This window comes from Hemiscyllium ocellatum, chromosome 17, assembly GCF_020745735.1.
Source record: "Hemiscyllium ocellatum isolate sHemOce1 chromosome 17, sHemOce1.pat.X.cur, whole genome shotgun sequence".
Classification (NCBI taxonomy): domain Eukaryota; kingdom Metazoa; phylum Chordata; class Chondrichthyes; order Orectolobiformes; family Hemiscylliidae; genus Hemiscyllium; species Hemiscyllium ocellatum.
The window spans coordinates 37,491,279-37,504,484 of record NC_083417.1 but is presented as its reverse complement, the minus strand read 5'-3'; the positions used below and the strand labels follow the sequence as shown (position 1 = coordinate 37,504,484).

Genomic DNA, 13,206 nt, shown 5'->3' with positions numbered 1-13,206 from the left:
CCTATTGAATTTGTTCAAGAAATGCCCACAGTGTAGTTATGCCCTATTGGCAAAGCCTTTCACCACCCGGGCATGGAGACGGAGATGGTTGCAGTTCCAGCAAGTACCAGCAGAAAGGAGTAAGCTATGTTTAACTTTATGTATCAGTGCAGATCCTTCATCCTGCTACATAGTTTTCCATCTTTAGAGATGGTAAATTGCTCAAAGCAGGTTATAAAGCCATTGTTAGAGACACATTCAAGCTTGATCTTAGTGGTGGGGGTGATGCGTACACAGGTGAGGTGGATGGAGCTTATTAGGTAGATGGTGCAAAGTGGAAGATGAAGTGTGGTTTGCCAGCTAACTTCCAATAACAGGTTTGAAGGCATGAGCCTGCAACTGTATGTGTTCTCAAAATGTCTAAACTTTAATTAACTACTGCCACATCTCACACTGATCCCTTCACCATTCACCTATTTTCCCCAACCTTCAATCAAGTTATTCTTCAGGCATCAGGAGGAGGAAGAGTTGTCTGAGGACACATCATCACTTCTGATCACTCCACACCCCACCAACATAGATGCTAGCACATCAGGTGGATCAAAGGCATAGCATGAATGTCACTGGGTGAAGAATTTCACATTAGAGTGAAAGTGGAGGTGTCTAAGTCAGAGACAGCTGTGTACACTCACAGAGAAGGAAAAAAGTCTGTCATAGTGATGAGCTCAACCGTGTCTTAGGAGCTTGATCACCCATAAGGAAATGGCCATCTCGTGGAGAGCCTCATGCATGCAAGACCAGCATGCTGATGACTGCAAAGGGTTTATGGATCACTCATAGCAGTGAAATAGATGGTTCAGATTATGAAACCTGATATCCGTTGATTACCTGAGGAACCCACAACAGAACTTCATGCTGGTGGAATAATGATAGCTTGAAAGACCACCAGATGTGCCTCAGCAACCTCTGCCACCCAACTCTTCTGCAAGCCAACTCCGTGCTGAGAAGGCTGACAGGAGAATGAGTGTTTTGAGAACATTTCTACACTGTCAACTTTCACAGGTTCCCCAGCTCCTTTGCCAGCAAACCCTCATGTGCTGTATATGTTTGAGCATCATGGCTGTCCCTGCAAAAATGCAGAGACCACAGTCTCAAATAAGTCACCAAGGGATTTCTGTACAAAAGGTCCATCTGTTATGCTTCTTGATGCTTTACAACTAGAGAGGTAAGTAGCCTGCTTCCATCTTCTCTAAGACAATACAGGGAGAACTACATAGGAGTGTTTATGATCACTAGACATTATATCACCTTAGACATTGATGAGGTCTTAGTAATGTTGTGTATCACAATATGAATGGTTATTCTTTTCATACATGTTATTTAGAAACTGTATCTTCTCAATGGATGTGGTGTTCTGACATAGTCAAGTGATAACGACAGCTGCTGGGTAAATATAAAGCAGTATGTTCTTACCTGTGGTAATGGAACCTCCAGTCAGCAGTCCATTTCTCTCAATGATGAAACAATTGTGACAGATATCATCATACATGTTCAATAGTGGAGGGCTGATCCTCACTCAGACTTTCAATGCAGACATTGTCTACTAGGATTATGGATTTTCAGGCTATTTCACCATTGTACGCATATGTATAATATATTTGAGAAAATTGTACTGATCAGACTTCAGGAGAAGCATCAGTTCATCTGGAGTAGCTCAACTCAAAGTGGCTTATTGAAGGCAGTTACTCAATTAAGGCACAGCAGTTCTCCCACAGGTTCAGACCATTGAAGTGGCAGAGGCTATGTGCTGACAAGAAGGCTTGGGAAGTTGCTGGAAACAAAAATTGATGGAAATCACAGTGGGTCAGACAGAATCTGTGGAGACAGAACATACTAACGTTTCGAGTCTAGATGACTCTTCATTGGTGAGTTGCTGTACTAATTGTAGCAGGTGTCACATTGTGCCGTAGTTGTAGGGGTGAGATTCAATGTAAATGGATGGTTTGGTGATCACATGTACAACTTTGTCCTGTTGTATGGAGCATGGAGTTGCTGCGTTTCAGTCACTGGCACTGATATCTACAAGTGCTTCTCACTTTTGGTATGGTGGACTAGGCATGACGTGAAGGTGTGCCCAGGTCCAGCCTTTAATATACACTTGCAAGTCCCTCTGTCAGAGGAAATCTCAAGGTTAATTCCTGAACATTGATGACCCCAGGATACTGGGAGTGTGGAATTCTGCTGTTGTGATGCCACTACTTGTCAGGGGCACTAGTGGTATTCACACTTTAAAGTCTGGTTGAACTCAGACCCATAGTATCACTATCAGGGACACCAGCATACAAACTGGCCAAAGAACTACAACAAAAACTGAAACACCTAGTCAGCGGATCCAAACACTCCATACAATCAACACAGGAATTCTTGGACATCATCAGGAATACACACATAGACAAAGAAGAAACCATGGTATCATTCAACGTGACGGCACTGTTCACATCAATTGACAAAACCCTAGCCAGAGAAACAATAGCCAACCTACTGGACATACATAACAGAACACAGGAGGCCGAACCTATCAACAAGGACGGCATACTTAAACTACTAGACCTGTGCCTCACCACACACTTTACATTCAACAATCAGATATACGAACAAATCAACGGAACACCCATGGGATCACCAATCTCGGGACTCATAGCAGAGGCAGTTATGCAAAGGTTAGAACATACAGCCCTACCACAAATCCAACCCAAACTCTGGATCAGATACGTCGATGACACCTTTGTAATCATCAAAAACACAGAAATAGAAAAAACACACCGAATCATCAACGCCACACTCACAGGAATACGATTCACGAGAGAAGAGGAAAAGGATAGCCAACTCCCATTCCTAGACGTGTTAGTAGAGAGAACACCCAACGGAGAATTCACCACAAGGGTACACAGGAAACCAACACACACAGACCAAGTCCTAAACTATGAAAGCAACCACCCCAACACACACAAACGAAGCTGCATCAGGACACTATTCAAAAGAGCCACAACACACTGCAGTACACCAGAACTGCGAAAAGAGGAAGAGGAACACCTATACAAGGTATTCGCCAAAAACGGATACCCACGCAACTTTATCACCAGATGCCTAAGAGATAGACCACAGAACAAGGACATGCCACAACCAAAAGGACTAGCCACACTACCATACGTCAGGAGCGTCTCAGAACTGACAGCCAGACTACTGCGACCCTTAGGACTCATAACAGCACACAAGCCAACTTCCACACTCAGACAACAACTCACTAGAACAAAGGACCCAATAGCCAGCACGAGCCAAACTAACATAGTTTACAAAATACCATGCAAGGACTGCACAAAACACTATATAGGACAAACAGGAAGACAGCTAACAATCCGCATCCATGAACATCAGTGAGCCACAAAACGACACGACCAGCTATCCCTAGTAGTCATACACTCAGACAACCAGGAACATGAATTTGACTGGGAAAACACTACCATCATAGGACAAGCCAGACAGAGAACAGCCAGGGAATTCCTAGAGGCATGGCATTCATCCACAAACTCCATTAACAGACACATGGACCTGGACCCCATATACAAACCACTACAGCTGAAACTGACACCTGGAAACGGCAAGAACATCCATCAACAGACACATCGACCTGGACCCCACATACAAACTACTACAGCTGAAACTGACACCCGGAAGCGGCAAGAACAAACCACTATAAATACCGGAAGAAACATCAAAGCAGCGCTTCACAGGAGGCTCCAATAGCACTGATGATGTTCCCTAGCCAGGGAATGAAATGTTTGCAGCAAAAACTTCCAGCTCGGCGAACAGAACCACAACAACGGTATTCACACTTGTTGGAGGTGGGTATCTCCTGGAAGATACATGGTATTAATGTTGTTGCACACTCAAATGGCAATGGCCTGTCTGGCACTTGCTGTTGAATGTACTACAAATTAGCCATGACTAGTGGGAGAACTGTCTCTCTGTATTAAGATAGTATCTTCAGTGCCAATGCACATTTGTACAGATGTAATCATGGACACTTGGGGCTTCCCTTTCGAGTTTCTCTTGTGCTCCTTTGCCTCAATACCATCTGTTTCTCATCATCCTCCTCCACCTCATCATATGAATGCTCTTTCACCATATTCACTTATGGCCATCATTATCCTAGTAGTCTTTAGCATTGAAGTCTTTTCTCATAGATATTTAAAGATACCTGAATGCAATCTTTCCAAGCCAAAGCATGCTCAGTGCAGGTCCTCTCTTGCAGGTGGCTGGTATTGTAGTGTTATTGGAGCCTCGTAAATGGACACCTCTGTACTAGGTGTATTTTTAGCTCAGTAACCAGCCACAAACCATGAGTCTAGTTTGGGAAGGTTGTGGCCACTGTGTATCTTGTGGTATTTGACCCCTGCACCAGTAAGTGCTCCTGGCTCAGGGTTGTTTGAAATAGTTTGCTGCCACTAATCTTCCTTTGTCTTTGCTTTGACTTGTGTTTATCTTGTGACTAATTGTAGAGGATTCACCATCTACTTACAGAAGAAGCACCATTCTTAGATAACAAGAGGTTTAATTGAATGATAACAATATGTGTATCTACATTTGGCCAAGCACCTTTGGGAGCTGGTGCAGATACAGCTGCTCCCTCTAAAAACCACAGTAGAGCTCCCTGTCTCTACATCTGCTGTGACTGTGCTTGGCATAGTGGAATGATTAGAACTATTGTAGCATGAACATTAAGCCCATCAGAACCATTAACTCATACAAGAATGTGGCTGCTTCAGAATGAAAGAGGCATGACAGACTCTGAATGTAAAGCACATAGGTGCATGAGGACCTTATTATAGTCACAAACAACCTGCATGTTAACAGAATGGATCCCTTAGAACTCTGTGACTGTCCTCTGATAATGACATGTTTACAATCTATCATACCTTGAGTTTTTGACTTACACACGTTAATGAAGCCTTCAGAAGTGTTTAAGCCTTAAATAATGAGGTAGGTCATTTGACAACCAGAAACTGAGTCAAGATAAATTCTACGTTGTTTTCAAAAGACTTAGTAGATTTGAGTTTCATGTGTGCAACTCATAATATTCGCCTTTCCCCTCCAACAACAATGGTGTTCCCCAGAAATAGGGGCAGGTCTTCCAAATCTAAATCCTGTTCACCATTTTCAAAACACCGTTCAGTTCCAACTTGGCAAAACTGAACCCAGCACCACCCAGTTCCTGCATCCTCTCTCCTTTACCTTCCTCAGTGCTTTGAATAAAACTTGTGACTAAATTAAACATGCTCACTCAGGTGAAGGATTGAAGATTATCAACTTCTGTAAAACCAGCAAAAAGTTGATTCAGTAAAGGGGAGAAATTGGTCAAAGAAAAGCAAATTTTATTAAACTATAATGGAAGAAAATAAACTTTAAGAAGTATTTCAGTTCTCAAGGGGTTAACTGTCGTGTGTGATTTGCTGTAACGTATTACTGTAACCTCTAATTACAGATGCATAATAGATAATGTTATAATGAAAAAGATTTGTATAATCAATCTTTTTCACCAGGAACTATCCAAATTTTAGGATGCATAGTTTAAATTGCAGTGAATCATTCAGAGTCCTCATGGTGTTAGCATTGTGGAAGTGTATTTCAATGGAATGAATTTGCCTGTGAGTGGGGAAATTTGTATTGGATGGTCAACTAAAAGTTGGACACTCAGTGCTGCTCATGTAGGTTCATGGTCTGATTGTTGCTCACACTTAAAGCCACTAACCAGGATGTGTGGCAACTTTGATCAATTTATAGTCAGGCTGCTAAGTGAGAAAACTGATACTGTTCATCACATCTTAGGACCTGAGTATTGTGCTGGCAATATGACAGAACTGTCCTAATGTTTGCAGCCCATATGTTCATCTTCCCAATTGCGTAAAGGAGTGGGGCTATGGGGTGTGGAAGTGAACAGATTTTTTTATATTGAATTCATATAGCATTTTGTTTTGCTCAAATATTATTAGATCTTCAGAATAGTATGCCAGCTATGTGGGATTTGATCTGAAGCAGGAGCAGTAGATGGATTAATGTATAACGCATAATTGCATTAAACTTAGCATTCAGTCTCTTTTTTTTTAATGTCAAACTAGGATTACCTAGTTTTGCTTTAGCATTCTCGAATGCATAGCACGTTACCAATTAAGTAAAAACACTTTGAATCTTATTTAATGCTGTATATTGTGCAACAGAATAAACTTCACTGAGATGCTGCATATTTGTGGTCCACTGTTATTTTAAACTTCAAAACATCCACAATGTTGATTTTAGCAGGCAGAAAATAAAATGTCCTTGTTCAGTATCCCAACCCTCTGGGCTAATATGCAAGCTTAAATTGTTGGTCTATTTTTTGCTGAAATGTTTTCGGCTGCTTAATGACCCTGAACAGAGGTTTATCATAATATCAGCTGTCTAGTGCAGTAATAATATTTGCAGCCTTTAATATGTCATTGGTCTTTTTTAAAGTGGACCAAACTATTCAGAGCAAGGACATGTAAGGACTTGGTCACATTCAACAGTTCTGTGGAATTTTGACATGAGTACAAAAATGGTGTTCATGTAAATATTTCATCAGAAGGTGGTCTGTCTGACAGTATTAAAATAGCTGAAAATTGAACAAGTCTAAAATGCACTGTCGTCTTTTAACTTCCTTTGTAGCAGTTATATCCATACATACGTGAGGTGTTTATATCACTCAAATTACAATGTGCTCTGTTTAAGAAAAATGTGTGAAGTGCCAAATAATTTGCTTTGTACCCACTGAAGTCTGGCTAGCTGTTTGCAAAGGATTATGCTGTTTGCGTAATATTAAACATTTGCGATTTTAGTTGTTACAACTCATTGGGACAGCACACCGGAAATCAAACCCCACTTATCTAAAAGTCATCACAAAAGTTAAAGATTTTGTGAAATATGTAAATTTCCCCATCTTACCTGACTTGTAAATGGAGGCTGATAGAAAGCGTGGATCAGGTTTCTGTACTGAGCAATAATCACTATGTATTACTAGTAACTAGACTCTTAGATTAGAGTAGATTACTTACACTATGGAAACAGGCACTTCAGCCCAACCACACCGACCCACCAAAGCACAACCCACCCAGACCCATTCCCCTACATTTTCCCCTTCACCTAACACTATGGGCAATTTAGCATGGCCAATTCACCTAACCTGCACATTTTTGGATTGTGGGAGGAAACCGGAGCAACCAGAGGAAACCCACGCAGACACGGGGAGAATATGCAAACTCCACACAGAGAGTCACTTGAGGCGGGAATTAAACCTGGGTCTCTGGCGTGTGAGGCAGCAGTGCTAATCACTGTGTCACCGTGCTGCCCTTGATAGAGGTAAATAGTTATAAACCATTGGCATATAACACTACTAATTACAATTCTAGTTGCCTTGTAAACCCCCCCTTACGCACATAGACAGACAAACAGACAGGGTAAACTGTGTAATGGATGAAGGGGAAAAAATTGAAAAGACAATTCAGTCGCCTTGTTTCCAGGATCTGTTGTTAAGGGGATCCTTATGTCTCTTCCACTAGCCAGCACTTTGGCTTCAGTCATCTTACTCTTGTTTCTTCCATTGGTTGGTAAAAGACATAATGTGGCTGATTCCCTTATAAATAGTCTTTAATTTATCAGTTAAAAGTCACAGCTAGTAACAACTTGTTGCAGGAAAGATACATAGTTTTCTTTAGGTTTACAGTGTGGTTTGACTACAAAGAACAGAGAGACTGCTCCTGTCCAGGAGAATAACTGAACAATTTTCTCTTGGGGTAATTTATTCTTGGCTCCAAGCTGTTCAGTTTCCTGAGAATCAACCATGTACTTGTTGACAATCAAAAAGCCCTTTCTCATTGATAACCAGTCACTAGTCCACAGACCTATCAAACTCTTGTTGGCAGCAAATCTGCATCTATACACTTCCTCAGCTTCAAATCATCTGCAATTCAAACTTCAGTTAACTACTTGTTCAAACAATTGTTTATGCAATGCCTGCCATGGGCATTAACTATTTGTTTTACAAATACCCATTTTATGATTATAATCATGTGTTACAGGAGCCAATAATAAATCAGCAAAATAATCAGATTTAAAAGTTATTAGTTAACCAAAACAAAACTATCTCTGATTTTTATTGAGAAACCTAACTTCATTATAGAAATGTAATTCTTTTCAATAAGACAACACCAATTCAGTCACTTCTCTTTTTAGCATTTTACATATATTGTATGGCTCGGAAAGAAATAATATAACCTTAAGGTCCTGATATACTAAGGAAAGAAAGTATCAGACCATTTTCGCTAAGCATGATAAACTGATACACAATTGGATAAAGTAGATGCTAAAATAGGGAATCATTCAGTGTGGCTCATCGTTTATTCAGAATTGCAAATGTTAATAATCAAGAGAATAATAAGGAGGAAATCAAATGTTAAACTTGAATTTACAGAAGCGTAATTGAATATTTTTTGTTTGATGGTTTGAAATTAAGGTCTGGCTGTTTTATCTGTGCTTTGTGAAATTAATATAAAAGAAGTTCATTGTTCCATATTGTTAGAAGCCAGAAATGGAGCTGTGAAGCCAGTATAATGTTAGATCGAGACTTTTATTATTGAAATTAAAATGCAATTTTGTGGAGCAACAATGTTTCTCTGTTATGTTAAGCTGCTCTAATTATTTAACACAAACCTTTTGTTTTCAATATTAGGAATGGAGGAAGCAAGTTTGTGCCTTGGTGTATCTTCAGCAGTGCCTGAAGCTGATGTCCCACTCAGCAAACCAGTATTGAATGGCCAGTATCCAATAACCCAGAAACTGCATCAGTTGACAACTCAACTGGGACATGCCTTTCCAGAACTCCAAACCAGACAGACCCCTGAGGACAAAGCAGCAATATCACTGGATGAAAAGCATCATGTGACTGCAGCTAACCAGCCAATTAACAGCCAAATGACCATGCTGTCAAGTCAGCTGAATACAGACATTGACAGTAACTTGGGTTTGAATGGGAGAGTTGACTTACAGCATTTCTTAAACGGACAGAACCTTGGCATAATTTCACAGATAAATGGCACAGAAGATGATGCAAAAAAATCTAGAAAATACCCATGCCCCATTTGTGGTAAGCGCTTTCGGTTTAACAGCATTTTGTCACTCCACATGCGCACTCACACTGGAGAAAAACCATTCAAATGCCCTTACTGTGATCACAGAGCAGCTCAGAAAGGTAACTTGAAGATTCATCTTCGGACTCACAAACTTGGGAATCTTGGAAAAGGTCGTGGGAGGGTCAGAGAAGAAAATAGGCTTCTGCATGAGCTGGAAGAAAGGGCTATCCTGAGGGATAAACAGATGAAAAGTGGCTTGGGCCAGCCAAGAGCCGATGGGAAGCAGCATCAAGCTGTTGTTAACCCCAGTAACTTGCCTTTACCAGCCAGTCTGAGTGGTTCTGAAGTTTCTAACACAATATGTAGTCCCAAGCCTACAGGTGCACAGGAAGAACCAGCAGCTGCTACTGTGGGATTCAGGTGCACATTTTGCAAGGGGAAGTTTAAGAAACGCGAGGAGCTAGACCGTCATATTCGGATACTCCACAAACCTTACAAGTGCACCCTTTGTGAATTTGCTGCCTCTCAAGAGGAAGACCTGATCAGTCATGTGGAGAAAGCACACATAACTGCTGAATCAGTGCCAGGTCAAGGGTCCAGTGGAAATGGAGAGCAACCCAGTAATGAATTCCGCTGTGAAGTCTGTGGTCAGATCTTTAGCCAGGCCTGGTTCCTGAAAGGTCACATGCGAAAGCACAAGGACTCTTTTGAACATAGCTGTCAGATTTGTGGACGACGATTCAAGGAGCCCTGGTTTCTCAAAAACCACATGAAGGTGCATCTTAACAAATTAGCTGTAAAGAACACAACTCAGAGTGATCCAGAGGTGCCTGTGACTCTAAATAATATGGTGCAAGATTCCCATTCCAACGTCTATTCAGCATATGTGTCTTGTTTACAGAGTGGTTTTTTATCGCCTGATAAACTGAGCTTAAATGAACAAAGCCAACTTCATTATAATAAAGCAGAAATTGCACGGAAGGAGAAAGAAATGCTTGGAAAGCTATTAGTACCTGTGAGTAGCACAACCCGTGCTGTCATGGAAGGGGAAAAACGTTCCTTACTGGGATGTCTGTCACTGGCACCTCCTTTAAAGGCTAGCTGCATGGAGCGTTTGCAAGCAGTAGCCCGGGTGGCAGAGTTTGATCCAGTAAACAGCTACCAGGCTTGGCAGCTGGTGACTAGAGGAATGGCAATGGAGCAAGCAATGTTGCCAAAGAAGCATCTGCACCCTGGTCAGGAAGAAAATCTGACCAATGCCAGTGTCAACATTGACAAAGAGAAAGGCGAATTTGTACCTGTGGCTGGAGATAAATCAAAGCAGAAACTAGATGGTGACCTGATTCAAAACACCAGAAGAAGTAACCTGAATGAAGTTCTGGGTAAAGATGATTTAATGGGAAGCAGGGAATTTATGACACAAGGAATGAATCAAGGTCTGGAATATAAAATTTCTGGATTAGGACAGAACCAGGGAAATATGAAAGAAAAGCCAACTGAATGCCCAGACTGTGGCAGAGTATTTCGTACCTATCATCAAGTTGTTGTGCATTCTAGAGTGCATAAGAAAGCGAGGAAACCTGGAGATGAAGCCATCCAGGTTGCTTTGGATGAGCGACGTGGATCTGGAAGTGACCAAGATTCCCAGTCAGTTAGCAGGTCAACTACACCAGGATCATCCAACGTAAATGAGGATAACACAACTGTAGGTGGCTTTTCCGTAACTGGAAATACACAAGAAGATAGTCCAAACCCATCTTCTCCTTCTTCTTCAGGTAACATAAATATGCTACTCTTCATTGTGGTTTTCATACTATCTTTTATAACTCTTCAAAAATGTCAAGTTGAAAGACGTTTTTCCGTAATTGTCGGGTGACAGTTGTGAGAAATGTATGTCCTGAAAGTCTAAAGCTTAACATTTTCCTACTGACAATGTTATTATGAATATCAAAATTTATCAACTGCTGGCACCTTGTCAGTGGACACATCCATTTTAAAATTGATCTTAAACATTTCCTCACTTGCCTGGGCCTACCTGCAAGTGAATTGTCTCCTCCGAGTAGTCCATTTACTTCTGGTCCATGTCCGTTCTCTTGCAATTTTAGATAAATTCACTGATTGCCAATTATCTCACACATGGGGGAGTTGAATTTCTTGAAGAATATTATGAGGTATGTGTGTGTTTCTCCTGAGTACAATAAATGTTAAGATTTCTATTTGGTTTCAGAGATATTGGATTTTTGAATATTTATGACAAGCAACATTTATAATTCATAATATGGATTTTATGTATTTTTTTTACCAATATCTATTCAGATTACAATTTAAAAGTAGGCGATTCAGTTGGAAGATATATTTTCTTTCACTGAATAGCATGGTTTAAATCAGCCACCAAACCAAATCACAAGTATTTTTATGTATATGCTGCAAGATACACAGAGAAGTATGTAGAGACTGACAGAGGGACCTGTTAGGTTGAATGTGGTGAATATACTACAGGTTTTCATTTAACTGTGTGTATTTTTTATGTCACTGTTTCTTTCCTAAATAAGTCATGTGTAATCATGAATGAAGAGGCTTGTAATGCAATGGAAGATAAAGTGTGGGAACGTTGCAGTATTTGCCATTGTGTCAAAATGTTCTGGACAAATTGAACATTAGGACATTCTATCCTTTGTTTTATTAAATCAAAGCTACTGGGGATAAAATTGGTCTTCAGTGAAGGCACAAAAGAGATGATGGAGAATGACCCATCTGTTTTACACTAAGCACAAATGTCTTTTATATCGACTTCATGGAAAAGGAAGTCAGGTAAGATGTGAGATAAACCATTGATCTGCTTTCACTTCTTCTGCATTGTTCAAAGGTCAACGTCACCCCAATATTTGTATTTCAAGATAAAGAAAAAAGTGCTGTGGATATTTGAGATCTTAAATAAAAGCAGAAACTGCTAATGAAACTCAACAGGTCTGTTAGTATCTGTGGAGAGGAAAGCAGAGTAAATGGTTTGAGTCTGATATGACTCTTCAAAAATTGTCTCCAAAGAAGAGTGACTAGACTTGAAATGTTAACTCTTTTTCTCTTTCCACAGATGTTGCCAGACCCTCTGAGTTTAACTGTTTTTATTTTGATTAAGGTATTTTCTTATCCCTACATATAATAACTATGATTCCATTTTCATTCTGTGGTGTGGGACATAATGTGAGATAGTCTGCTTTGTCAAACTTTCTCTATTCACCATTCATGTTACTCCATAATTGACTAGCAGGAGGTGTTGCTCCTGGTGCTGTGACAAGTCCTGGCTATTTTCACCTCTTGCTCCATCATTGTGATCTTGATTGTTGTTCTACTGCTCATGTTGCCTGAACAGTGACATAAACCACTTTGCATTTTTTGGAATTTGGGCTAATTTGTAAATGTAACTAGAGATGCTTTCTCTGTTGTCATATCTGCATTCCATTTAGGGTGATAACTAGTTGTATTGATAAGAAGAATTCTACTGATGACAGCATTGGTAGTAGTATGTATAGTCAACAGGTCTCATTGAAAATATTACACTGAGAATTTCCAGCCAAAAAAAATGTCAATTCAACCCAAGAGACCTAATTGGGACAGTACAGATTGCTGTAATCACAAAATAAAGAAAACATCACATGAGGACAGAGGAGGTAAGAGTAGGGTAACAATACATTTAAGCTAAATACATCACGTTTGTTTAATTCTTCCTTGGACTGATACACAATTCTTATATTTGCTATTTGATCAACATATTAAAAACTTAAAGAAAATGTTAAAGAAATTGTTAGAACAGTAAAATCCACACTGCACATTCCAGAGATGCCTACAATACTTATAACGGTTGTTTAAATATCCATGAAATGTGCTGGCTCGTTGCTGTTGAAGTGGTCTAATTTGTAACTTATTATTTACAAGCCAGTTTTAAAGATCTAACAAAAGGGAGGTAATAGCTCAAAAGTATGGAGTATCTTCTATTAGCCATAGTTGGTAGGATTAATATTGGCTTGCA

The 13,206-nt window shown here is 40.1% G+C and overlaps 1 protein-coding gene across 5 annotated transcripts in view; it reads left to right on the top strand.

The window, feature by feature from the left end:
• znf536 (zinc finger protein 536) overlaps window positions 1-13,206 on the top strand; it is a 576,486-nt gene that overhangs the window by 263,391 nt on the left and 299,889 nt on the right. For all 5 annotated transcript variants that reach the window (XM_060838080.1, XM_060838081.1, XM_060838082.1 and 2 more), the window contains exon 4: window positions 8,780-10,954. In XM_060838080.1, coding sequence (XP_060694063.1) covers window positions 8,782-10,954 — 2,173 coding nt within the window. In that variant the 5' untranslated portion in view covers window positions 8,780-8,781. The remainder of the gene's footprint in view (window positions 1-8,779; window positions 10,955-13,206) is intronic.